This window comes from Pseudoliparis swirei, chromosome 9 (assembly GCF_029220125.1).
Source record: "Pseudoliparis swirei isolate HS2019 ecotype Mariana Trench chromosome 9, NWPU_hadal_v1, whole genome shotgun sequence".
In the NCBI taxonomy this organism is placed as follows: domain Eukaryota; kingdom Metazoa; phylum Chordata; class Actinopteri; order Perciformes; family Liparidae; genus Pseudoliparis; species Pseudoliparis swirei.
Window position 1 is genome coordinate 1,992,792 of NC_079396.1, and position 27,213 is coordinate 2,020,004.

A 27,213-nucleotide genomic window follows, 5' to 3' on the forward strand; every position below is an offset into this window, starting at 1 on the left:
CATAACACGGTTAACCCTAACCCTAACACGGTTAACCATAACCCAGTTGACCATAAACCTAACACGGTTAACCATAACCCTAACCCAGTTAACCATAACCCTAACACGATTAACCCTAACACGGTTAACCATAACCCAGTTGACCATAAACCTAACACGGTTAACCCTAACACGGTTAACCCTAACACGGTTAACCCTAACCCTAACATGGTTAACCCTAACCCTAACACGGTTAACCCTAACATGGTTAACCCTAACCCTGACATGGTTAACCCTAACCCGGTTAACCCTAACCCTAACATGGTTAACCCTAACCCGGTTAACCCTAACCTAACCCTCACTCGGTTCTCATAACTGACATCGTTCTCATTCCATTCCACCTTCCCCGTGTGAGAGTAAAGCGTTGCCGCTCTCTGGCTCGAGGGGCTTTGAAAAGGAGCTGAAGGGAAACGCCCGTTGACGAAGGCGTTGCTGACGCAGCGAACCCTTCACTCCTTCCCCCACGGGCCAATCGGATGCTTCTCATGAGGATCTTCCCAGATGTTCACCGGCCGCTCGTCTTCATCTCCGGACTGAAGACACGTGCTCAAAGAGCGATTCACAAATGCGTGGCGTTGTACGCCGACTCCTCCCTCCGCGTGTCCTCTCGTAGACGTCAGGAGGTTTTAGTTCCTGGTTGACATCTTCCCCTACTGGTGGAGTAAAGCATTGCAGCCCACAGCGACAACTTGTGACCCAACGAGCCTGAAGTCAAGTTGACCCTCCAACCAGTGGATGGAAAATAATGTGCACGTCTACTTTTGGGACAATTGCCGTGACAATGTAAACATGTAAACATCCCTACGGCAAAAATACCTGAGGCACGAAACACAGACTGCAGCACAAGTTCATCTTTTAAGTGTCCCGTAAAAACCAAAACAAGACGTTTAAAGACCTTTAAAGGTGTTTAAAGGTTTTTCAAAGAAGTTTAAAGACGTTTAAAGGTTTTTAAAGAAGTTTAAAGACGTTTAAAGACGTTTAAAGAAGTTTAAAGACGTTTAAAGGTGTTTGAAGACGTTTAAAGACGTTTAAAGGTGTTTAAAGACGTTTAAAGGTGTTTGAAGACGTTTAAAGACGTTTAAAGATGTTTAAAGGTGTTTGAAGACGTTTAAAGAAGTTTAAAGACGTTTAAAGGTTTTTAAATAAGTTTAAAGACGTTTAAAGAAGTTTAAAGACGTTTAAAGGTGTTTGAAGACGTTTAAAGACGTTTGAAGACGTTTAAAGACGTTTAAAGGTGTTTGAAGACGTTTAAAGATGTTGAAAGACGTTTAAAGGTGTTTGAAGACGTTTAAAGGTGTTTGAAGACGTTTAAGGACGTTTAAAGACGTTTAAAGGTGTTTGAAGACGTTTAAAGACGTTTGAAGACGTTTAAAGGTGTTTAAAGACGTTTAAAGGTGTTTGAAGACGTTTAAAGACGTTTAAAGACGTTTAAAGGTTTTTGAAGACGTTTAAAGACGTTTAAAGGTGTTTGAAGACGTTTAAAGACGTTTAAAGACGTTTAAAGGTGTTTGAAGACGTTTAAAGATGTTTAAAGACGTTTAAAGGTGTTTGAAAACGTTTAAAGATGTTTGAAGACGTTCTTTTATGGAACCAGCTTCCAATTTCAGTCCGGGAGGCAGACACAGTCACCTCGTTTAAGAGTAGACTTAAGACCTTCCTCTTTGACAGAGCTTATAGTTAGGGCTGAATCAGGTTCACCTGGTCCAGCCCCTTGATATGCTGCTATAGGCTTATAGCTGCCGGGGGACGTTTTAGGATGCACTGAGTACCTATCTCCTCTTTTTTCTCTCCTTAAGGATGAATTTTCATCTCTCAATCACACGTTACTAACTCTGCTTTCTCCCCGGAAGTCCTTTTGACTTTACGTCTCATGGGGTCATCGGACCCTATGAGACGGCATAGATCCTATCTGCCTGATGGATCGTCTGGGTCGTGGAATTCCTGCTCATGACTACGCCACTGTCCTGTTGAGACTCCGCCCACTCCTCCTCCCCACCGCCATCTGCCTGATGGATCGTGGAGGTCTCCATCGTGGAATATGCCTACTATGAACTATTCATACACTCTGTCATATTCATTGAATGTATTTTAACTCTAAATCTGTCCTTCTGGTCACATGACATCTATTGCATCTGTCCATCCTAGGAGAGGGATCCTCCTCTGTTGCTCTCCTCCAGGTTTCTTCCCTTTTTTCCCCCTGAAGGGTTATTTGGGAGTTTTTCCTGGTCCGATGTGAGGTTTTGGGGCAGGGATGTCTATGTGTACAGATTGTAAAGCACTCCGAGACAAATTTGTAATTTGTGAAATTGGGCTATACAAATAAACTGAATTGAATTGAATTGAATTAAAGGTGTTTGAAGACGTTTAAAGGTGTTTGAAGACGTTTAAAGGTGTTTGAAGACGTTTAAAGACGTTTAAAGGTGTTTGAAAACGTTTAAAGATGTTTGAAGACGTTTAAAGGTGTTTGAAGACGTTTAAAGACGTTTGAAGACGTTTAAAGGTGTTTGAAGACGTTTAAAGGTGTTTCAAGATGATTAAAGTCGTTTAAAGATGTTTAAAGGTGTTTAAAGGTTTTTAAAGAAGTTTAAAGACGTTTAAAGATGTTTAAAGACGTTTAAATGTGTTTAAAGATGTTTAAAGGTTTTAAAGAAGTTTAAAGACGTTTAAAGATGTTTAAAGGTGTTTGAAGACGTTTAAAGGTGTTTGAAGACGTTTAAAGGTGTTTGAAGACGTTTAAAGACGTTTGAAGACGTTTAAAGGTGTTTGAAGACGTTTAAAGGTGTTTCAAGATGTTTAAAGTCGTTTAAAGATGTTTAAAGGTGTTTAAAGGTTTTTAAAGAAGTTTAAAGACGTTTAAAGATGTTTAAAGACGTTTAAAGACGTTTAAATGTGTTTAAAGATGTTTAAAGGTTTTTAAAGAAGTTTAAAGACGTTTAAAGATGTTTAAAGGTGTTTGAAGACGTTTAAAGACGTTTAAAGATGTTTAAAGACGTTTAAAGGTGCTATTACACCTGTAGTTTTGCTCATTTGGTTCAGACCAAGAGAAGAACATGTTGCATTTCCGCTCTGGTCTGGTTCCCGTTCACCTTTTCCAAATAAACCAAGAATAATAAAACATGACATTTTCACAGGATATGAAGTGAAGACCTTAGTCTCACTTCAGGCCCACCTGGACCAGGACAATAGGGTATTTACATATCACAGGACATCGCCGACCGGTATCGACCCACAGTGGGTGGAATGATGTCATACACACTAACGAGTTAACGTATTGGTGATTGTCAACCTGCATCTGGCAATATTAGCTTTTTCAAACCAATATCTGTTCAGGTCTCGGTTTCCGTTGTTTGGCCCAACCCAGGGTCGGATCGACGGTTCCCACAACCAACCAGAACGGACCTGAGCTGGATCCAACCAGACAGGTTAGGTGAGAGATTTATTGGGACCAGGGGCAAAAGAGTAAAAGACAAGAGTATCAAGAGATGAGCTCAACTTCTATCTACAAGCTCAACTTCTATCTACAAGCATTCGAGCTGAGGAATAAACCCTGAGCTGAGGCTCGTTAAAGCTTCTGACCGGACAACCTGTTCCTCCTTTTATTTGCTTTAGTTTAAAATTCAGTGGGTATTTTTTTTCCCAGGACTGACTGGGAACTGTGGGAGTGAAGGATCTCACTGTGGTCGTTCAGTGGCTCTGTGTTTGTCTCCAGGATGCCTGTGTTGGGTTTCCAGGGTAGTGGGAGTCTGAGCCGGGGGTGACCCTGACTTTCTCTTATAGCTAATTCCCTGAGCAGCTGATAGGCTGTGGGAGGGGGAGGCCGCCGGGCCTCGAGTCTGAAAGGTCATGGGAAGGGGAGGTTGCGGAAGCTCGGAGGGAAGAATGGACTCGGGACAAAACCACCAAGAAGAAAGCTCCGCTCTGCATTCACGCCGGTGTGTGTTTCAGCTCCTGTCGCGACCCGCGGCGTGCCGGCCTCCATCCTTGCCTATAAATATCCACGGGATGCACAATGTCACCACCGAGACATCGGATGAAGCGCTAATTTGCCTCAAAGGGCTTTTACACTTTGCACTTCCTACAGCACCCCAAGTTCGAACCCCTCCTCCTGACGCGCAGTGAGCTAACCCCATGACTGAACTGCGAAGAGTTGTCTTGATTTTCACTATCGGTGACAGATATTGATTTACTGTAAGTTATTGTCAGCGTTGATTTTGAAAAAAAGGTTGTAGGTGGAACAGGTGTGTTTTTTTTTCTTCTTAAACAAGTGACACGTTGCTTTGCACTTCATTGGCAAAAACAAAGAACTATCAGATCATTTCTTTGCCGTTAGCTTAGCCAGGAAGCTAAGCTTAGCTTAGCACAACGACTGGGAGCCGGAGGTTAGCCTGTCCAACATACGTCGTGTTTGTGCCGTTAGCTTAGCCAGGAAGTCACTGCGTCCTGCCGCTAACAATGGGTATTCAGGGGCCGCAAAAAAATTGCGCACACAACCATAACCAACCATAGCGGCGCCCTTGGGGCGTAGCCCCCCCTCCTTTGAATCCTACAAACGCCCCTGGCTGAACTGATTGCTTAAAGAATCAGGACCGGGTTTCAGAAGCTTCATCGGAGCATTTTTCCCCTCAACAGGAGCAAGAGTCGGTTCCCAGCTGGCAGAATGAGGTTGGACCTGACGTTGAGGGAGTGGAGGTGGCCGAGGGGCCGAGGGGCCAAACCAGCAGGTCTCCGGGCTCAACCAGGTCCACCCGGTTCAGACGTCCCAGTCCGGTCCGGGAGAATCCCGACAGTAATGACAGTGATTATGTTAAGTGCCCGATGAGCATCGAGGAAGTAGACTGTTCATCCAGAGGAGGAGAGCACACACAGTGGGTCTGCCAAGGGGCCTCCAGGGGCCTCAAGGGGCCTCAAGGGGCCTCTTGGGGCCTCTTGGTATTGGCCGAGTGGTAATCTTTAAAAAAACATCAACAAAAAAAAACATTTTTCACAAGAATCAAGCAAAAAAAACATTTATAGGAAATGTTTCACAAGGTGAGACTGAATCAGATAAATATGGATCAGCAACAACAACTAGAAAGGGAAACTTAACATGTGTGAGGTTTACAGGAAATGCCGTGGGGGGGGGGGGGGTGGAGCGCCGCAATCCTATTGGCCGATCCACCGGCTTGCACGTGGTGCCGGCTGCTGCCGCCACGTCCTTCCAGGGAAGAGGGAGGCCTGCTCTCGCTCTCGGAAAACAGACACGGCAACGCCAGATATGGGCCCTGAAGATAACAATCACACACACACACACACACACACACACACACACACACACAGCGGTAACACGGTCACGAGACGCTGGGAGGACGTTTCCTCTCACGGCCGTCAGGTGTACCGAGAGGGCTGCGAGCCGAGCAGCGCGATGTGACAGCATGCCTCAGGATGTCATTAAAGTGGAGTCCACCCTTTGCACTTTGCCTTTTCTTCTCATCCTTTCTTGTGTGTCTCAACAGATATGTGTCATAACCTCCCTGCCCACATGCATTCCTCTTAGCCCCTCCCTCCACACACTCGCTTCGCCTTCCCGTAAAAGAAGTTTCCTCACACACACACACTTCCTCATTCCTGGAAAGCCGATAAAGAACACGGATGGGGCAACGATGGAGCTTCAGGGGCTTTGACCCCCTGAGGTGAGGAGGCCGAGGAGGCTGCGATGTAAACAAAGCGTCAGAGTTCCTGTTCGGTTTCACCGAGTGGAGAAAAACACAGAGAGACCAAAACAAAACACGTCTAGTAGTTTTAGTGCTTGTGCAAAAAATAGTGTAACAAATAAATGTATAAGAAAGAAGTAATTTGAGCATTATAAATATATATATACATACATATATATATATATGTATATGTATATATTGTGGCACCCGGCGGGTGCCCCGTGACTGAGAAATAATAATTAAACTGTCCACACCCAATTTACCATCAAATGCAAAGTCTTTTATTTCCCAATACCAGAGGTTTTAGTTCAATCGGGCGTATCGTCGTCTCCCCCACTTTCCTCTTGTGGGCTTCTGTCCTGTCTTTTATCTGCCACGTACCGGGTGGTGATTGGTTGCCGGCCCGTGCCTCCAATCACCCCCAGGTGTTTTCACTTTTGTCGTCTGGCTGTCGGTGTTCCGTTGGCTCCCTCTCTGGGCCGCAGTGGGGAAGTACAGGGAACAGTCGGTATTTCCCATCCCTTACTTCCCCTCGTGGTCTCGTCCGTGGCTGGCTGCCACACACCCCCCTCCTCAGCTCCAACCGGGAGGGCGGGGCGGCCCATCCCCCCAAGGCGTCTCTCCGGGACATGGCATCCGCGTTCCCATGCGCGGCCCCGGACCTGTGGACGACGGAGAAGGCAAAGGATTGAAGGGACAGGAACCAGCGAGTGACCCTGGCATTAGTTTCTTTGTTCCTTGACATCCAGACGAGAGGGGCGTGGTCCGTGACAAGGGTGAAGTGCCGTCCCAACAAATAATATTTTAACTCTTCCAACGCCCATTTAATGGCTAAACATTCTTTCTCGATCGTCGAGTAGTTTTGTTCTCGGGGTAGCAGTTTTCTGCTGATATACGTAATGGGGTGTTCCTCCCCTTCTTGCAGCTGTGATAGAACGGCACCCACCCCTGTTTCCGATGCGTCTGTCTGGACGATGAGGGGTTTGGAGAAATCGGGGGTCACCAACACTGGTCCTGAGCAGAGCGCCTCTTTGAGCTCTTGGAATGCCTTCTCCGTCTCTTCTGTCCACAGGATCCGGTCGGCCAGCCGGCTCCTGGTGAGGTCCGTGAGGGTGCTGCGAGGGAGGAGAAATGGGGACAAACCGCGGTAATAGCTGGTGAGCCCCACGGTTCGCACCTGCTTTTTGGTTTGGGGCGGGGCCAGTTTCGTATCGCCTCGACCTTGCCTGCCTGGGGTTTGACGATCCACGCCCTATTGTAAACCCCAGGTAATCTGCGTCCCAAGGCCGAGGCGACACTTCTTGGGGTTGGCGGTCAGCCCGGCCCTCTCAGGGCTCTCAGCACGGCGGTGACCTGCTGGAGATGGGTCCCCCACTCCTCCCATGGATGACAATATCATCTATGTAGGCTGCTGCATATTTCTGGTGGGGCCGGAGGACGCGGTCCATCAGCCTCTGGAAGGTGGCCGGGGCTCCATGTAGGCCAAACGGGAGCATTAGGTAGTGGAACAACCCGTCGGGGGTGATGAAGGCGGTCTTCTCCCGGGCCGCTGGCGCCAGGGGTACCTGCCAGTACCCCTTGGTCAGGTCTAGGGTGGTGATATATCGGCTGGTCCCCAGCCGCTCGATCAACTCGTCCACCCTAGGCATGGGGTATGCGTCGAACTTGGATATCAGGTTTAGTTGCCGGAAATCATTACAGAACCTGAGGGTTCCGTCTGTTTTGGGGACCAGCACAATGGGGCTACTCCACTCACTATGGGACTCTTCGATGATCCCGTTCTGTAACATCGTTTTAACCTCTTGCCGCACGGCTTCTCTCCGGGATTCGGTAGGGCCTCAGCTTTACCTTCTTCCCGGGCTCGGTAATGATGTGATGTTCCAGAAGGTTGGTATGGCGGCTTCCGTGAGAACACATCTCTATGGCGGTCGATCAGCTCTCGGAGGTCCTGGCGTTGTCTCTCGGATAGCTGCTCGCCCATAGGTACCACTACGGCCTCCGTTTTTGACGGGCCTGGTGGGAGAGATACAGCACACACAGCCTCCCGGGCGACCCATTTTTTTAACAAATTGATGTGATATACCTTCTCTGGTGGTCTTCGCCGGGCTGCCTAATGCGGTAGTTGACCTCTCCCACCTTTTCGATCACCTCGTAGGGGCCGTGCCATTTGGCCAGGAACTTGCACTCCGAGGTGGGCACCAGCACCAACACTCTGTCTCCGGCGCCGAACACCCGGGGCTGTGCGCTCCTGTTGTAGACACGGGCTTGGGCGGCCTGGGCGGCCTCCATGTGTTCTCTTACCACGGGCCATATAGTGGCCATTCTCTCCTGTACCTCCTCCACGTGTTCCACCAGGGTCCGATGGGGTGAGGTTGTTGCTCCCAGGCTTCTTTGGCCAGGTCTAGGAGTCCTCTGGGTTGTCTCCCGTATAGCAGCTCGAAGGGAGAAAATCCTGTGGAAGCCTGGGGCACCTCACGAATGGCAAACATTAGGTGTGGTAAGAGCTGATCCCAATTCCTTCCGTCCGCGTCGATAACTTTCCTCAACATCTGTTTCAGGGTCTGGTTGAAGCGCTCTACCAGCCCGTCAGTCTGAGGGTGGTATACTGACGTTCTCAACTGGGTAATGTTCATGACTCGGCATAGGTCTTTCATGATTCGGGACATGAAGGGGGTGCCTTGGTCTGTTAATATTTCCTCGGGGATGCCTACCCGTGAAAACATTAGCATTAGCTCGCGAGCTATTCCCTTGGAGGCCATGGTGCGTAGGGGAATTGCTTCGGGGTACCTGGTGGCGTAGTCTAGGACTACTAGGATGTATTGGTGTCCTCGGGCACTTTTTGGCAGTGGCCCGACCAGGTCCATCCCTATTCGACTAAACGGTACGGCAATTATAGGCAAGGGGACTAGGGGGTCGCGGTGATGGGGTCTGGGTGCCACCTGTTGGCACTCGGGACAGCTCCGGCAGTACTCTTCTACGGCTTTCTTTATGCCTGGCCAGTAAAACCTGGCTTTAATCCTCTCTAGGGTTTTCTCTACTCCTAGGTGGGCTCCGAGCTGGTGAGTGTGAGCTAAGCGCAGCACCGTGGGGATAAATGGCCGTGGTACTAACAACAAGTCACTAGTTCCGGAGGCTTTCCGGACAACCTGGTATAATAATGCATTTTTAATGGCAAAGTGAGGATATACACATTGTCTCACCCCTTCGACGAGTCGCCCGTCGATCACAGAGACTTGCTGCAGAGCGCTGGTGAGGTTGACATCCTCGAGCTGGGCAGAGCCGAATCTCCCGGCTAGAGGCTCAGCCCTTGGGCCCACGTCGGTGTCGTTGTTGAAGGGGAACATGTCCCATTGGTCGGCTTCCTCTCTGCTGGGGGAAGCGTCTGCCTCTTCCTCGAGGGGGTTCCTTTCCCCTTCCCTCGTCTCCCCCGGTCCCTCTTCCTCTTCCGCCACTACCTCCCCGGTGCTGGACTCTCCTTCTGAGATGGGGTCGGTGGAGCCTTGGGGGTCGACGTCCTGCACCGCACAGAGGCGGGGTGCCGAGTGGCGCTGCCTGGGAGGCGGGGCCGAGGGGCCCCCTCGGGCCTTCCGCGGCCCTCCCCTGGCCAGGCGCAGCCACAGCTGTCTGAAGAGGGGGAAGTCCCGCCCGATGAGCACGGCTACTGGTAGGCCTGGTACGACCCCGGCGGTGCCCGAGTATGTTCCCTTTATTGTTTTTAACGTGATGTTTGTAGTGGGGTACTGACGGTGCTCGCCATGTATACACGTGACACTCAGTGTGTCTTCCAGGAGAGGGGTCTGGGCGAACTCCGGTCGCACCAGCGTCACCACGCTTCCGGAATCTATCAGGGCGATGGCGTCTCGCCCGTTAGCGGTGACCGGAGTCGAGGGTGAGTCCCCCGTCTCTTCTGCCCAGCCTGTGGTTAGTAACCCATAGGGTCGTCCGGCGGGTTTCTCGCTGGTGGCCGAGACCATGTGCACATCACCCTTCTGGGGACAGTTCCAGGCGATGTGGCCTCCCTCCCTTTCGTAACACCTTCGGTGGTCGGGGTTGGTGGGGGGCCGTCTCCATGGTGTTTCCTGTGTAGGTCTCACGACGGGCCCCTCCTCGGGCTGTCGCTTCTTGGGGCGCGTGGGGGCTTCTGTATTCCCCAGCCGTCCACTGCGCAGTACTCCTGGGCGGCCTGGTACCCTTCCAGCAGATCCACCAGCTGGTCCACGCTCTGGGGATTCTGTTGACACACCAATTTCTTGGCGTCGTAGGGAAGTGACCTCATGAATCGGTCCATGATGATCCGTTCGATGGGAGTGAGGGTTTTTGGCTCTGAGATCAGCCAAGCATTGGTAAGCCTCACTAGCTCATGCATCTGTGCTCGAGGGTGACTGTGGGGTCGAATACCCACTCGTGGTAACGCTGGGCTCGGGTGATCAGTGTAAACCCATGGCGTTTCAAAATTTCCCGTTTAGGGTGTCAAAAGTGGTAAGGGGTCAGTGGCTACGCCCTGGTAGGTGGTCTGCGCTATGCCTGACAAAAATGGGCTAATCAGTCCTACCCATTGGTCGATAGGCCACTCTTCTCTGACCGCGGTCCTCTCAAAGGTTAGCAGGAAGACCTCAATGTCATCCGCGGGGGTCTGCTTGGTGAGGAAGCGTGCGGGGTGGACCCGGCGGTCCCTCTCATAGCCAGCCTGCTCCTCCTGGGCTTCGTAACGCTCCGTGAGTTGGGTCCGCAGAAGCTCGGTGGTTTGCTGCTGCACCAGCAGGGTCTGGTCGTGGCGCGTCTGCTGCTGTTGATTGTTAACTATGAGCTGTTGATTGTTAGCCACGAGTTGTGCAATCAGCGCCGTTAAATCCTTTGATTCCATTGTAGTTGGGGGGGTTTAATCATTATCTTCAGTCAGAATGCGAAACCCGCATTCTCCACCATATGTGGCACCCGGCGGGTGCCCCGTGACTGAGAAATAATAATTAAACTGTCCACACCCAATTTACCATCAAATGCAAAGTCTTTTATTTCCCAATACCAGAGGTTTTAGTTCAATCGGGCGTATCGTCGTCTCCCCCACTTTCCTCTTGTGGGCTTCTGTCCTGTCTTTTATCTGCCACGTACCGGGTGGTGATTGGTTGCCGGCCCGTGCCTCCAATCACCCCCAGGTGTTTTCACTTTTGTCGTCTGGCTGTCGGTGTTCCGTTGGCTCCCTCTCTGGGCCGCAGTGGGGAAGTACAGGGAACAGTCGGTATTTCCCATCCCTTACTTCCCCTCGTGGTCTCGTCCGTGGCTGGCTGCCACAATATATACATATATATATACATATATATATGTATATATACATATTTATATACATATATATATGTATATATATATGTATATATACACATATATACAGTATATGTATATATATACATATACATATATATATGTATATATATATGTATATACATATACATATATATACATATTTGTATATATGTATATATATGCATATATATATACATATACATATATAAATATATATCTATATACATTTACATATATATATATAATATATATACATATGTATATGCATATATATACATATATCGAAATATATATACATATACATATATATATACATATATATACATATATATGTATATATACATTTACATATATATATATATAAATAGATATAAATTGTTATATATGTATATATCACCCTCTGCACGCCACCCTCTGCACACCGTCATTCCCCCAAAACACAAATGGTTCATTAAAGAACCCTGGTTTGAAAGGTTCTCTGTGGAACCAGATATGGTGCCTTAAAGAACCATTTGGTAAGGTTCTTTGAGACACCTTTATAGGTTCTTTGAAGAACTCTTTAAGGTAATGGTTCTTTAGAGAACCCTGGTTTGAAAGGTTCTCTGTGGAACCAGAAGTGGTTCTTCTATCTCTGGCATCCCTCTGAAGAACCCTGTTCGGTTCCAGGTGGAACCTCCATGTTTCTGCTGCTTGCTGATTTTCCCTCCGGCTCCAGCCCGGCTGACAGTAACTGCTGAGTCAGCGGCCGCTGACCATCAATTACATAACGCTGCCCTTTACTGCACTCCCTGAACTCTCCATCGAGCTGTTTGCTCATCAAGTCATCAATAGTGCAGGAAACCGGGGATTGTTATTATTATTGTGCGGTCTGCAGTTTATAGGAATGAAGAACTTCGAAAAAGGTACAAAAATAGGAAGTGACCTCGACTCTTCCTGCTGGCTGTTTGTGTTCCGCTTCCTCTGAGCCGGGTCGGGTGGACAACGCTGTGTGTGTGTGTGCGTGTGCGTTTCTATATCCCGGTGGGGTCCACCACCTGACATTTCACTCATGTCGTGGGGACCAATGTTCCCCATGGGGACTGTGATAAAAATGTGTGTGTGTGTGTGTGTTGGAATGTACATGGGAGTTCGTATGTGTGTCCGTCTTGACCGTTACTGGCTCCATTCACAGCAGCAGACAGGATGTTATGATACGGTGATATTTAAAATAAAACCGTGCAAATAGGCTCAGATTAATACGTATAACATGTGACTGTCAGACACAGTAACAGTGAGCAAAAGACACACACCCAGCTCGTGTGCGGGGGGTAATGAGTCCGATATCAAAGTGGTTTAGACCGTTATCCTGATGGGAGGATGAGCCGACCGGTGTAATCAGCTCTCAGTCTGCTGGCACGCCGATATCTAATCCGGCAGATTACCAAAGGAGAAGCACTGGTTCTCCCAGTGAATCAAACTCTTCCCGTAATTATGTGCAAAAGCTTTCCACGCTTCAGGGTCAAAGGTGAAAACCAGATAAATGAACCCGCAACCAGCATTTTAGCAACATGCTAACTAACACTGCAGCGACGTGCTAACTAACACTTTGTAAATTGACATGAACCAGGACTCACACATGAGGTGTGTGTGTGTGTGTGTGTGTGTGGTGCATCATGGTCCTTACAGGTCGACCACCATGCTAGCAGCACAACGGCAATGCTGACATGCTAATGGTTAGCTAATGGTTAGCTAATGGTCAGCATGTTAGCATCGTAGTTTAGTACAGCTGAGGCTGATGGGAATGTTCGGTTATATATATGTATATATATATATATATAGACGTATATATATACATGTATATATATGTATATATACACATATATATACATATATGTATATATATACATATTTATATATACATATTTATATATACATGTATATATATATATATGTATATATATATGTATATATATATACAGGACTGTCTCAGAAAATTAGAATATTGTGATGAAGTTCTTTATTTTCTGTAATGCAATTAAAAAAACAAAAATGTCATGCATTCTGGATTCATTACAAATCAACTGAAATATTGCAAGCCTTTTATTCTGATTTATTGCTGATTATGGCTTACAGCTTAAGAAAACTCAAATATCCTATCTCTAAATATTAGAATATCATGAAAAAGTATACTAGTAGGGTATTAAACAAATCACTTGAATTGTCTAATTAACTCGAAACACCTGCAAGGGTTTCCTGAGCCTTGACAAACACTCAGCTGTTATAAATCTTTTTTTACTTGGTCTGAGGAAATATTAAAATTTTATGAGATAGGATTTTAGAGTTTTCTTAAGCTGTAAGCCATAATCAGCAATATTAAAAGAATAAAAGGCTTGCAATATTTCAGTTGATTTGTAATGAATCCAGAATGCATGACATTTTTGTTTTTTTAATTGCATTACAGAAAATAAAGAACTTTATCACAATATTCTAATTTTCTGAGACAGTCCTGTACATATACATACACACGGTGGTGTAGTGGCTAGCACTGTCGCCTCACACTCAGGGCGACGGGTTCAATTCAGTGCGTCAACGTCTTGCGTAACTGGCTTATTACACACGGTGGATGTTTGGCCTGCAGCCGGAGCGGAAGCCGTCAAGAGGGATTATTATTATTATTATTATTGTTATTATTATTATTATTGCTGGTTACCGACGGCGATGAGACGTTTAACTTCAGTTACTTTTGTCCACACTGGCTTCAGGATTTGGAATCATGTAAACATGTCAGTGTAGGCGTCCCAGAGGGGAAAAGACTCAATGAATGTAAACTAGGCTAATTGCCAAAACTCTCCCCCCCCCCCCACTGGACGACGGCTTCAGGGAACACAACACAGTGTTTGTCTTGTTTCCTGTTGGCTAACGGCTGTGCATTAAGTTTGAGTAATATAATTTTAAAAATAACAACACTTTTATTGTGAAAAACCCTGGGAAATTCACTGTGTAGTACTGTAAAGTCTTAGAAAGAAAATATTACTAAATTTAGGACAATATAATGTTATTTTGTGTTCTGCTGAACTTTCTCCCAGATTACTGAAACTACCAAATACTTAAACATAATATGAAAACAAGAGTTTTAAAAATAATTAGTTTGACGATTTTTCAGCATTTTAACAAAAAATACAAATTTATAAAAATGTTATTTGTATATTTTTTCGCTCCTGGATTAGAAGCATCGAGCAGCACCAGTAATATATATTACTAGTAGTAGACGGTGTCACAGAGGAGAGGCGTGAAGGCCACGGAGGATCCCGATTGGCTACCTGCTGTGCATTAAGTTTTAGAAACATAATATAAAAAATAACGACAGACTTTTATTGTGAAAAATGTCCAGGAAGATGTGTTCAACGCCAAATTAGCAAAACGCCTCGTGCGCAACTATTCTTCAATAAAACAAGTCGACTACCCGCTGGCCGCGGAGGAGGGAAAGAGGGAGCAGCTAACAATAACAGCGGGGCTTTTATTGTGAAACATTTCCAGGAAAATGTGTTGAACTGCAAATTAGCAAAACGCTTTGTTCGCAACTATTCTTCAATAAAAGAAGTCAACTAATACTGCAGGAATAACAGCGGGACTTTTATTGTGAAACAATTTACAGGAAACTAAAATAGAGTCTGTAGGTCACGCAGGTCGGATTGAAGAGTACCGGTACACGTAGAATTCATACCAATAAACACAGCATTAAAAATAATAAAATAAAGTAAATAAACAGTAGATGTAAACAAGTATAATATTGAAGTGTCCTGAGGTCAGAGGTCAGTAGGCCACAGGGCTCTGTGCGCGTGCTCATGAACACTGTTACCTTGGATGAACTCCGTGGTTTTAACTGTGTGGGTGAATCATGCCTTTGGTTGTACCGCCACCCAGTGGTGGGATTATGGAACTGCAAGCTGCTTCATTTATGAATTAGAAAAGAAACTTTGAACAGGCCTCACATAAATTACCTGTTACATTAAGTTCTTATTTATATATATACATACACACACACCCATACAGTGTATATGTATATACACACACACACACCTATACATATATATATATAAAGATATACATACATACATTCCCATAGTGTAACTAGAATGGGCACTCGGTAGAGCGCATACCTTCGCATATCACAAGATTGGGCATTGAATTATGAACATTTTGGCATTAGTTGCATGACAATTGGACAAAAATGTATCGTGCTATGGTAAAAAAAGAGTTTGACCTTTCCATGACCTTGACCTTGACCTTTGACCCGATTGATCCCAAAATCTAATCAAATGGTCCCCGGATAATAACCAATCATCCCACCAAATTTCATGCGATTCAAGAACATTTTGACCTGTTCATGACCTTTGACCTTGACCTTTGACCCGATCGATCCCAAAATCTAGTCAACTGGTCCCCGGATAATAAACAATCATCCCACCAAATTTCATGCGATTCGGTTCAATACTTTGAGTTCTGCGAAAGATTTTGACCTGTTCATGACCTTTGACCTTTGACCCGATCGATCCCAAAATCTAATCAACTGGTCCCCGGATAATAAACAATCATCCCACCAAATTCCATGCGATTCGGTTCAATACTTTTTGAGTTCTGCGAAAGATTTTGACCTGTTCATGACCTTTGACCTTTGACCCGATCGATCCCAAAATCTAATCAACTGGTCCCCGGATAATAAACAATCATCCCACCAAATTTCATGCGATTCGGTTCAATACTTTGAGTTCTGCGAAAGATTTTGACCTGTTCATGACCTTTGACCTTTGACCCGATCGATCCCAAAATCTAATCAACTGGTCCCCGGATAATAAACAATCATCCCACCAAATTTCATGCGATTCGGTTCAATACTTTTTGAGATTTGCGAATAACACGCATACAAATAAATAAATGGCGATCAAAACATAACCTTCCAGCATTTTCAATGCGAAGGTAATACATGTGGAATTCATTTACGGTATAATTTTTTTTGGTGAATTGGCAAAAAAGTGACAGGATTTGAATTCAGTTTATTTTGTACAACCCCATATCACAGCTTTGCCTCTGAGGGCGACCTGACCTTTGACCTCCCATCGGATGAGGAAGAAGTCCTTTATATATATATACACACATACACAGGAAAAGAAGTCCCGACATCCCAAAAAGAAAAACAGTGCGGATTAAAATTAATTCTAGATAATTTAAATCTCCAGAGAGAAGTCGGCCTCAGTTCGGAACGTGATGGCAACAAAAACAGAAAAACATGGCCGGCGTGAAAACCCGTCTGGCACCGCGGAGGCGGGCCCTCAGACGAGCAGTGGGTTGTCGAGCACGGCCACGCCCGCCGCCACGCCCCCGTCGGCGTGCTCCGAGCTCTTGGTCCTCAGCAGGTGGCCGACGCACTCGTTCAGCACCATGACGTCACCGTGCCTAGATGAACGGGGGGGGGGGGGGGGGGGGTCAGCAGGAGGGAACTGTACTCCCTCTTGAGGGTTGGGTGTGGTTTGTTGTTTGGCCACTAGGGGGCGACGGAGAGGCGCTTCAGACTAGATGCCCTAATTTGGTTTAAATCCTATTTATCAGATCGATCTCAGTTTGTATTTGTAAACGATGACGCCTCGATAACCACCAACGTTAATCACGGAGTTCCACAAGGTTCTGTGCTTGGACCAATTTTATTTACCTTATACATGCTTCCTTTGGGCAATATTATCAGGAAACACTCCATAAACTTTCATTGTTATGCAGATGACACTCAACTATATTTATCGATAAAACCAGAGGAGAGCAACCAACTCTGTAAAATTCAAGCATGTCTTAAAGACATAAAAACATGGATGACCTGCAACTTCTTGATGTTAAACTCAGACAAAACCAAGTAATTTTAATCGGCCCTGAGCACCTCAGAGATCAATTATCTGGTGATGTGGTTTCTGTAGACGGCATTGCCCTGGCATCCAACACCACTGTAAAGAATCTTGGCGTTATCTTTGATCGGGACTTGTCCTTTAACTCCCACGTAAAGCAAATCTCAAGGACTGCATTCTTTCATCTACGTAATATTTCAAAAAACAGGCACATCTTGTCTCAAAAAGATGCAGAAAATTGGTTCACGTTCGTTACTTGAGACTGGATTACTGCAACTCCTTATTAGCAGGCTGCTCTAATAAATCTCTTAGGTCCCTCCAGTTGATCCAGAATGCTGCAGCTCGTGTTCTCACTAAAACTAAGAAAAGAGATCACATCACTCCTGCACTAGCTGCTCTGCACTGGCTCCCAGTAAAATCAAGAATCACTTTTAAAATTCTTCTCTTAACCTACAAAGCCTTGATTGGTGATGCTCCATCATATCTTAAGGAGCTTGTCGTACCATATTGCCCCACTAGAGAGCTACGCTCACTAAATGCGGACTACTTGTAGTTCCTAGAGTCTTAAAAAGTAGAATGGGAGCCAGAGCCTTTAGTTATCAAGCTCCTCTTTATGGAACCAGCTTCCAATTTCAGTCCGGGAGGCAGACACAGTCACCTCGTTTAAGAGTAGACTTAAGACCTTCCTCTTTGACAGAGCTTATAGTTAGGGCTGAATCAGGTTTGCCCTGGTCCAGCCCCTTGATATGCTGCTATAGGCTTATAGCTGCCGGGGACGCTTTTAGGATGCACCGAGTACCTATCTCCTCTTTTTCTCTCCTTAAGGATGAATTTTCATCTCTCAATCACACGTTACTAACTCTGCTTTCTCCCGAAAGTCCTTTTGACTTTACGTCTCATGGGGTCATCGGACCCTATGAGACGGCATAGATCCTATCTGCCTGATGGATCGTCTGGGTCGTGGAATTCCTGCTCATGACTACGCCACTGTCCTGTTGAGACTCCGCCCACTCCTCCTCCCCACCGCCATCTGCCTGATGGATCGTGGAGGTCTCCATCGTGGAATATGCCTACTATGAACTATTCATACACTGTCATATTCATTGAATGTATTTTAACTCTAAATCTGTCCTTCTGTACACATTACATCTATTGCATCTGTCCATCCTAGGAGAGGGATCCTCCTCTGTTGCTCTCCTGCAGGTTTCTTCCCTTTTTTTCCCCCCTGAAGGGTTATTTGGGAGTTTTTCCTGGTCCGATGTGAGGTTTTGGGGCAGGGATGTCTATGTGTACAGATTGTAAAGCACTCCGAGACAAATTTGTAATTTGTGAAATTGGGCTATACAAATAAACTGAATTGAATTGAATTGAATATCTAGGGTCAGAGTTCAGGCTGTGGACCTGAGAACTGGTCTCTCTTATTAATGGACTTTATTATTCTGGTTTGCTGCCCGTGAAAACACGCAGAGAGACGAGGAAGAAACTACTGCTTCAATATCCTGAAACTATTTCTCTTGGCTGCAAGATATTTACTCACATGAGTAAATACCCCCCCCCCCCCCCCTCTGTTGTTTCTAAAGCACAGAGAACACTAATTGGCCTTTGAAGAGGAGTTGAAATAGTGCTTTATCGCAAAAAGAAAACAATTGCAGTTTTCCTTGTGTGCTGTGGTCTCTGCTGTTTTTAAAATGCTAAGGACAACAACAACAACACATAGATATATATTGACGTGCAAATTACCACACACACACACCTGACGTATGCTCCGAACACGCCCAGCTCACAGAGACAGGTGCTGATTCTGAGCGGCCCGTCTCGGCGCAGCAGGTAGTTCTGGACGGGGGCGGGGCTTATCTTGTCCATCAGGATGTAGGCGGTCCGGTCCGCGCTCCCCTGCGCCCCCTGCAGGACGCGGCAGATCTCAGACCCGTAGATGTTGTTCCCTGGCGAGACGACGAAGCTTGTTGACCAATGAACAGGTTCATCCACATGACCAATGGACAGGTTCATCCTCATGACCAATGAACAGTTTCATCCACATGACCAATGAACAGGTTCATCCACATGACCAATGGACAGGTTCATCCTCATGACCAATGAACAGTTTCATCCTCATGACCAATGAACAGGTTCATCCACATGACCAATGGACAGGTTCATCCTCATGACCAATGAACAGGTTCATCCACATGACCAATGAACAGGTTCATCCACATGACCAATGAACAGATTCATCCACATGACCAATGAACAGGTTCATCCACATGACCAATGAACAGGTTCATCCACATGACCAATGAACAGGTTCATCCACATGACCAATGAACAGGTTCATCCACATGACCAATGGACAGGTTCATCACATGACCAATGAACAGGTTCATCCACATGACCAATGAACAGGTTCATCCACATGACCAATGAACAGATTCATCCACATGACCAATGAACAGGTTCATCCACATGACCAATGAACAGGTTCATCCTCATGACCAATGAACAGGTTCATCCTCATGACCAATGAACAGGTTCATCCTCATGACCAATGAACAGGTTCATCCTCATGACCAATGAACAGGTTCATCTACATGACCAATGAACAGGTTCATCTACATGACCAATGAACAGGTTCATCTACATGACCAATGAACAGGTTCATCTACATGACCAATGAACAGGTTCATCTACATGACCAATGAACAGGTTCATCCACATGACCAATGAACAGGTTCATCCTCATGACCAATGAACAGGTTCATCACATGACCAATGAACAGGTTCATCACATGACCAATGAACAGGTTCATCCACATGACCAATGAACAGGTTCATCCACATGACCAATGAACAGGTTCATCCTCATGATCAATGAACAGGTTCATCCTCATGACCAATGAACAGGTTCATCCACATGACCAATGAACAGGTTCATCTACATGACCAATGAACAGGTTCATCCACATGACCAATGAACAGGTTCATCCACATGACCAATGAACAGGTTCATCCACGTGACCAATGAACAGGTTCATCCACATGACCAATGAACAGGTTCATCCACATGACCAATGAACAGGTTCATCCACATGACCAATGAACAGGTTCATCCACATGACCAATGAACAGGTTCATCCTCATGACCAATGAACAGGTTCATCCTCATGACCAATGAACAGATTCATCCTCATGACCAATGAACAGATTCATCCACATGACCAATGAACAGGTTCATCCACATGACCAATGAACAGGTTCATCCACATGACCAATATACAGGTTCATCCACATGACCAATGGACCGTACCTCCTCCTTCACGCTGAGGCTTCAGGACGAACCGGTCCGGTGCTCCCAAAGCCATCGCTACCGTTTTGTCGCCCTCTGGTCCCTAAAGACAACAACAACAGTCATTCACCCTCACGACATAAACAACAACAACATCCCGCCTCCCTGAGCATCATTTCTCTCTCACCATGTCCAGCGTGTAGAGGCCGGCGAACGTGGCTCTGATCTGCTCTACGACTCCGGGCTGGTCGGGGAAGAAGCGCTCCAGGACTCCGGGTCTGGCGAGCACCTGCTGGACCTTCTTGGTGCCGGCCAGGTGAGTGCTGATGTCGGGACACTTCACGGCCAACGAGCGCTCCATCAGGAGACGAGCCGCCCACGTCTACAGGTACAAGTAAAAAACACCCTGAAAGATCGACTCTCACAACTCGATGCGTTTAATTTCTTCCTCACACTACGCTGAAGTGACTTCCTCTTCCTCTTTGGAATCCAACATTCTGCTTTTTTACGTAAATGCTGCATCGATATGAGAAATAATACAATTATTGGGCCAAAGTTTGGCTGCTGGAAACACGGCGTGTACGACGTGAAGCCGCCACGCGTCTCTGGAGCCTCGAGTGTGTTTGCAGAGTCTGGGTCAACATGTTCGACTCGTGAGAGAAGTTCTTTCTTTGACTTGGGGGGGGGGGGGGGGGGGGAACAGGCACACTATGAGGTCGTTTTAAAGCTGCTATTAACACGAGGGACAATTACAAAAAACTGTTTAAAGCTGCGCTCACGCCAAAAGAGTTGAGAATGTTTACACCATCAGCGAAGTCGACACAACGGACGAGAATTTTCGGCGTGCGGCGCGAATGACCCGAATAGAAAAATTCGCCTCAAGTTGCCGAAAAATCATCCCGAAGACGAGTTGCGAAAGCCAATCGGTGTCGAGCTGCTCCGCCATTGGTGCCTCGAACCGCTGCTGGAGATTCAGACTAGAGGGGAAAGTCACCGAGCGGTGTGAGCCTACGGGTGATGTCATGTATATATATATATATATTAATGTTATGAACCCAAACACGAGGGCGTTAGATGTTCAGTCGTGTGTGTGATGTCCTCAACAAGTATGAATCAGAACTAGTTGTTAGTTCTTCATGCTGGATGAAGGACATGATAGCTGTTTCCAGAGATAAGCCCCGCCCCCTCTAAGGCTCGAATGCAGCGAATAAAGCGCAACTTGTCACTCAAGTGTTTGTTGTGAACGCAGAGTGAAGCAGAAGCTCACTGGGCAATCGGAATAACATTTGATTTAATGTCCAGCTATTTGAAGGAGCGATGTCCCACCATAGAGAGGCTAGTCGTGAAGCCATTATTTACCTTTAGGTGACGTGAAAAGGAAAGAAAATGTGTGATTATACACTGATGAGAGCGTTGTACGTTTTAAGATTGAAGATAGAGAACTTAAGATACAGATTTAAAGGGAGCACCTGTTCGGAGACGTAGTTCTGAGGCATGTAGCCGTTCCTGAAGTACACCACCGCGACCTCAAGGCCGCCGCTGAGGAGAGAAACCATACGAGTGCACGGCGCTGAAGAGATCCAATAGATTAATGTATGAACTACACACCGTTTACACACTCACACAAACAGCCTCTTGTCCTGGTCCAGGGACCCCGTCTCACTGACGTCGTCGAAGCGCTTCCTTAAGGTGGGAATGTTCCTGCGAGACATCGACGAGGGCGAGACATCAGGAGAGGCGTTCACTTACATTCTAGAGGGTCGGGTTTTACGGGAACCAGCGTGGGAAACAGAAGAGAAGAGAAGAACGGCCTCCAAGAAATATAAAGCTGCCCCGATGTCACGAGAAGAGGCAACATGACCCAGAATGTCCTCTCATAATTATGATGATTTAATAGTTTTTTGTGTTCGTTGTTGTGCGTCTTATCTGTACTTCCTGTACACAAAGAAATATATGATAATTATAATAATTTTGAATTATAAAAAAACAAAGGAATAATTTAGAATTTGTCATAGTATTTAAATAAATGTAATAACAATACAAATAAAAATAACATTGAATATGATAGTCTGATTTATGTTTTCTGTAAAGAAAAACACTTTGAATCTGTAGACTACTGCCTAATAGTCTTATGACTGCCTAATAGTCTTATTATTGCCCAATAGTCTTATTATTGCTATGTGTCTCTGGGTTTGTCCAGGTGTCTCGGGGTTTGTCCAGGTGTCTCTGGGTTTGTCCAGGTGTCTCTGGGTTTGTCCAGGTGTCTCGGGGTTTGTCCAGGTGTCTCGGGGTTTGTCCAGGTGTCTCGGGGTTTGTCCTCCCCTCAGCAGCGTAGGGAGCGTACCTGGTCCACAGCTCGCTCTCGATGCAGCGCTGGTCGAAGATGTTCCGCTGATTCTCCTCCACCAGGAACATGACGGCGGCCCTGCAGCGACAAACGACAAACGATCACCTGAGTAATGAAATAAACGTATCCTTCTATATTTCGAGTGTCATTCATTTAAAAGCATATTAATTATTTAAAACTCAGCGTGAATGCACATACGAGCGTAACACATTTTCCATGACTTTTTCCAAAACTTTTGGGATTTTCTTTTTTTTCTCCAGGGCTAAATAACCATATCCAGGTTTCTGAAACAGAGAGTCCAGGTCCTACCTCTCTGACCCGTACAGCTCCCAGGCTTTAGCCACGGCCTCGGCCAGACCTTTGGCCGGGTTGTTGTCCAGGATCCGCTGGCTCTCCTCCAGCTTCCCGGCCACCTTGAGCACCTGTCTGTGGGGCGAGAGGAAGAATACTCGTGGTAATGGGAATCACAGCTATTCCTATGTTTATTTAACCGTCTCTCGGCTATTCCTTCATCTCAACTAAAAGCAAAAGATGCAAGAAAATGTGGTTTTAACCACCAAAAGAAGTCGCTGCCTGAAGTAAAACTTCATGAAAAGGTGTAGAGAAATACTCTCTATGATTCTTATTATTTTAACATGGTTTTCCTCTCATAAAACTTACAGAGAAATACTCTGGAAGCACATCCGGCTTGAGCGGCGCGTCAATGGCGGCATGCAATACCAGCTTTGGCCTCTGTTCTATTTTCTCCGTATGGCAACTAGCAGACGTTTCAGAATCTTAAGTGTCGTTAGCTACTTTTATTGGTTTATGCCGTCAGCTTGTGATTGGTCAGGGATGACCTGCGTGTTCAGATTATAAAGACTCCGAGGATAACTTGTGATTCTGGGCTCTTCAAAATAAACTGAAGTGAACCTCTCCCCCGTCGGTCGAGGAATGTGAAGGCAACTCTCTTTGCACAGATACAAGTCAGAATAGCAGGACGAGGCTCTTAAAACATATCTTATTGTCTTAAATCACACTTAAAACTCACTCGATGAATAAAAGCAGTTTATTATTTTAATAATAAAAATAATTAATTGATGCGGTAGCGACGGCTTACCGGTGAACGTCCGGCGTGCGGGAGGCGAGGCCTCCGAAGCTGGCGGCGATGGTGTTGATTTCTATCTGCTTCAGAGACGACGAGCCGTCCTCCTGCTGGTCCAACATGTAGTCGGACCGGTTCAGACCCAACACGATGGACTGGGAGGCAGAAGAACCCCAGATCAAACTACCCGGGCCACGAAGAAGATCACAACTTCAGCCATGTGGAACCAGATATGGTGCCTTAAAGAACCGTGTTTTAAAGGTTCTTTGAGACACCTTTATAGGTTCTTTGAAGAACTATTTAAGGAAATGGTTCTTTAAAGAACCAGAAATGGTGCCTTGAAGAACCATGTTTTTAAGGTTCTTTGAGACACTTTTATAGGTTCTTTGAAGAACTCTAAGGAAATGGTTCTTTAAAGAACCCTGGTTTGAAAGGTTCTTTAAAGAACCAGAAATGGTGCCTTAAAAAACAGAAATGGTGCCTTACAGAACCCCCTTTTTAAGGTTCTTTGAGACACCTTTATAGGTTCTTTAAAGAACTATTTAAGGAAATGGTTCTGAACCCTGGTTTGAAAGGTTCTTTGAGGAACCAGAAATGGTGCCTTAAAGAATTATGTTTTAAAGGTACTTTGAGACACCTTTATAGGTTATTTGAAGAACTCTAAGGAAATGGTTCTTTAAAGAACCCTGGTTTGAAAGGTTCTTTAAAGAACCAGAAATGGTGCCTTAAAGAACCAGAAATGGTGCCTTACAGAACCCCCTTTTTAAGGTTCTTTGAGACACCTTTATAGGTTATTTGAAGAACTTTTTCAGGAAATTGTTCTCTAAAAAACCAGAAATGGTTCTGTGTGTACGTGGGAGTAGTATTGTTTTTAAAAAAGAAAACAAATTACCCTTTTTCATTGTTGCTGTTGTTGCAAGACGACAAAAGGGAGACGGATCGTCTTCAGGAGAAGGCCAGGTAAGAGGGATCGACCTACCTGAGCCCGTCCTTCTTCCAGGACGTGTTGGTGGATCCGGAACAGCCTGGCGGTGAAGTCGTCCACTTCAATGGTGCTAAAAACAACAAACACGTTGCAGTAAGCAACTATGTTGTGATCTTAGCGTAGACATATTGTCTTTGCATGCTGCTACCGCCACACACACACACACACACACACACACACCTAGCTAGAGCCTCCTGCAAGAAGTCGGCGTCCCGGCTGATCTTGTCCACCAGCGTGTTGAAGTGCGTTTGCACCGCCAGAGACTGGAGGAATGCGGCCGTGGGCACCGGCGAGGGGAAGAGCGTGAGTGGCGCGTACGACACCAGCTGAAAATACACACACACACCAAGCTGTGAGAGAAGAACGCAAAAACCACTCGTCACGGGCGAGGGGGATCAGCGTCGGCATGCGAGGAATGAAAACGGGGCCTAAAGATGGCCACGAAATGATCCGACAGATCCCGAGGGCCCGGAGCGGCGGACATTCCTGGCACGACTTGCCATTGAACGCACCGCGCTGCAACAGCAAAGGATTAACGGCCCGCTGGCGGGGAGCCGTGTCCTTCAACTCAACTCACTTTATTTTGTCTAGACCCAATATCACAAATTATCCTCAGAGGGCTTTAAAATCTGAACACACACGACATCCCTGACCTTTGACCTCACATCGGATCAGGAACTACTCCCCAAAAAAAAGGGAAAAAAATTTCAGGGGGGAAAAGAACTGTAAAAGGAAATAGTTCTTTAAAGAACCCTGGTTTGAAAGGTTCTTTGTGGAACCAGAAATGGTGCCTTAAATAACCTTTTTTAAGGTTCTTTGAAGCACCTTTATAGGTTCTTTGAAGAACTCTGTAAGGAAATGGTTCTTTAGAGAACCCTGGTTTGAAAGGTTCTCTGTGGAACCAGAAATGTTTCTTCTCTGGCATCACTCTGAAGAACTTTTTGGGTTCCAGATGGCACCGTCATGGTTCTGTGTGTTCGTGGGAGGACAGCTTGGTGAGTTTCATTTTGTATTTTTGCAAGATTGTATGAAGCGTAATGGTAAAGTTATATTTGCACGCAGTCGGGACCTTGAAGCATCAACCTTCCGTCGCTCTGCATCTATTCTTGAACTAAACTTCACATTTTCAGTTCCAGATGGCGCCTCCATGTTTCTGTGTATTTCATGTTATGTTTAATATCACCGTAATCTTCCTACCTCCGATGTGTTGGGCGACTCTTGCAGCCTCATGAGGACGCCCTGCAGGAGGGCTGCATTCTTTGCCACCTCTGCCAGCGCCTCAATCAGCACGCCGTCCACCATGAGCTCGTCTCGTCTCCCCTGGGCCATTCTGATTGGTTGAACGTGACATCGCAGCACATTGGGGACACATTAGAAGAGACGCTCGGCACGATTCGCCGGATTTCAACACTCGCCACTCAACCTGGGCCCAACTTCACCCTTTGGTTTTAGATGACAGAATATGTCCGTAAATTAACCCGCATATACTATACTTTAATATACCGGTTAAAAACTATATCTGCAATACTACAACAACGTTAATACTACAACAACTGTAACTACAATAATAACAATGATAAGAACTTATGAATAACAATAAGACGATGCGTGTGTATGTACAAATATATATATACATACACATATACTGTGTGTATATATATACACATATATATATATTCTGTGTATTTATGTATAACTGTATATATATACTACATACATAATATATGTGTATATAATATATATACATACAGTGTATGTGTATACATATGCATCTATAATATATGTATGTAAATATATATTTAAAATAATTACTTATGTGTATGTATAAATATATATAAATACATATATACACACAGAAACACATGTATATATACACACACGTGTACTGTACATACACATGTAAATACCTGTACATACACATGTAAATACCTACACACACACATACACACACAAGTTATATACGTAGATATAGATACATAGCTGTGTGTATAAATGCACACACACACACACATCAGCTAGCTATATACGTGCGCATGTATGCAAGTTAGGAGTTTCTCAAAATACGTTACAAACAGACAGAAAAGGCCATAAACATACGAGTACACTACAAAAAAGATAAATAAATAAGAACTTCGACATAATTACAACTAAGAGAACATCAGAAAATGAACAAAACGACAGAACCCGGTGCACGAAGTCTGTTCCCGTGTAACGGCTGAGCTTTAGCTCCGTGTTACGACAAAGAACCAGGAAGCGACGTTACCGGTCCAACACACCCGGCGTCCGGGCCACCACAGCCGGCTGGGAGCGCAGCGGCGGCTCGGTCGTGTGCTGGTAGTCTGCAGCTCACGGTTACTATCTACCTGCGCGCGAGCAGCCGTTTACAGTCCGAGTCGCGAGCTCAATGTGTAAAATAAAATCAGTGTAAAATAAAAATTACCTTTTCAAAGTGCTGCAGCGTGAAACTTTAGACCACCTGTAACTTGTATCCAAATGTGTACCTTTACATAAGTACTGAGAACCTCCCCGGTGCTTATTTATCCGGAAGTGGGCCTCCTATTGGCTAGTCGGACTTTGTTGCCAGCCAATCCGTGCTCGTGACGTCACAGACTTCCGG

The 27,213-nt window shown here is 45.7% G+C and overlaps 2 protein-coding genes across 3 annotated transcripts; both read right to left on the minus strand.

Annotated features, from left to right (window-relative positions):
* Positions 1-5,945: 5,945 nt before the first annotated feature.
* On the minus strand, positions 5,946-9,738 carry LOC130199446 (uncharacterized). Of its 2 annotated transcripts, none has more exons than XR_008832838.1 (2): positions 6,676-6,834; positions 5,946-6,391 (listed from the first exon to the last, which is right to left on the minus strand). XR_008832838.1 is itself a non-coding variant. In XM_056422930.1 (2 exons), the coding sequence occupies exons 1-2, from the start codon at positions 9,701-9,703 to the stop codon at positions 6,161-6,163; spliced, it is 1,005 nt and encodes a 334-aa protein (XP_056278905.1). In that variant the 5' UTR covers positions 9,704-9,738; the 3' UTR covers positions 5,946-6,160. The 2 variants fall into 2 exon arrangements, 1 of the variants encoding a protein (XP_056278905.1); XM_056422930.1 differs by lacking the exon at positions 6,676-6,834 and adding an exon at positions 8,930-9,738.
* Positions 9,739-14,618: 4,880 nt separating this feature from the next.
* Positions 14,619-27,098, minus strand: gss (glutathione synthetase). The gene is made up of 13 exons (XM_056422051.1): positions 27,037-27,098; positions 25,794-25,926; positions 24,777-24,922; positions 24,591-24,666; positions 23,627-23,766; positions 22,837-22,953; positions 22,525-22,605; positions 21,804-21,881; positions 21,650-21,719; positions 20,368-20,562; positions 20,202-20,283; positions 18,651-18,840; positions 14,619-16,460 (listed from the first exon to the last, which is right to left on the minus strand). Exons 2-13 carry the CDS (start codon positions 25,923-25,925, stop codon positions 16,337-16,339), a joined length of 1,431 nt encoding a protein of 476 aa, XP_056278026.1. The 5' UTR covers position 25,926; positions 27,037-27,098; the 3' UTR covers positions 14,619-16,336.
* Positions 27,099-27,213: the final 115 nt, after the last annotated feature.

Coding starts and splice junctions, on each gene's coding strand:
- LOC130199446 (XM_056422930.1), bottom strand. CDS start 9,703: ATGGTCTCGGCCACCAGCGAGAAACCCGCCGGACGACCCTATGGGTTA. Junction 6,392..8,929: donor ACGGGCGACTCGTCGAAGGG/GTGAGACAATGT, acceptor CGTCGTCCACAG/GTCCGGGGCCGCGCATGGGA.
- gss (XM_056422051.1), bottom strand. CDS start 25,925: ATGGCCCAGGGGAGACGAGACGAGCTCATGGTGGACGGCGTGCTGATT. Junction 24,923..25,793: donor AGTCGCCCAACACATCGGAG/GTAGGAAGATTA, acceptor GTGTATTTTCAG/CTGGTGTCGTACGCGCCACT. Junction 24,667..24,776: donor TTGCAGGAGGCTCTAGCTAG/GTGTGTGTGTGT, acceptor TGTTGTTTTTAG/CACCATTGAAGTGGACGACT.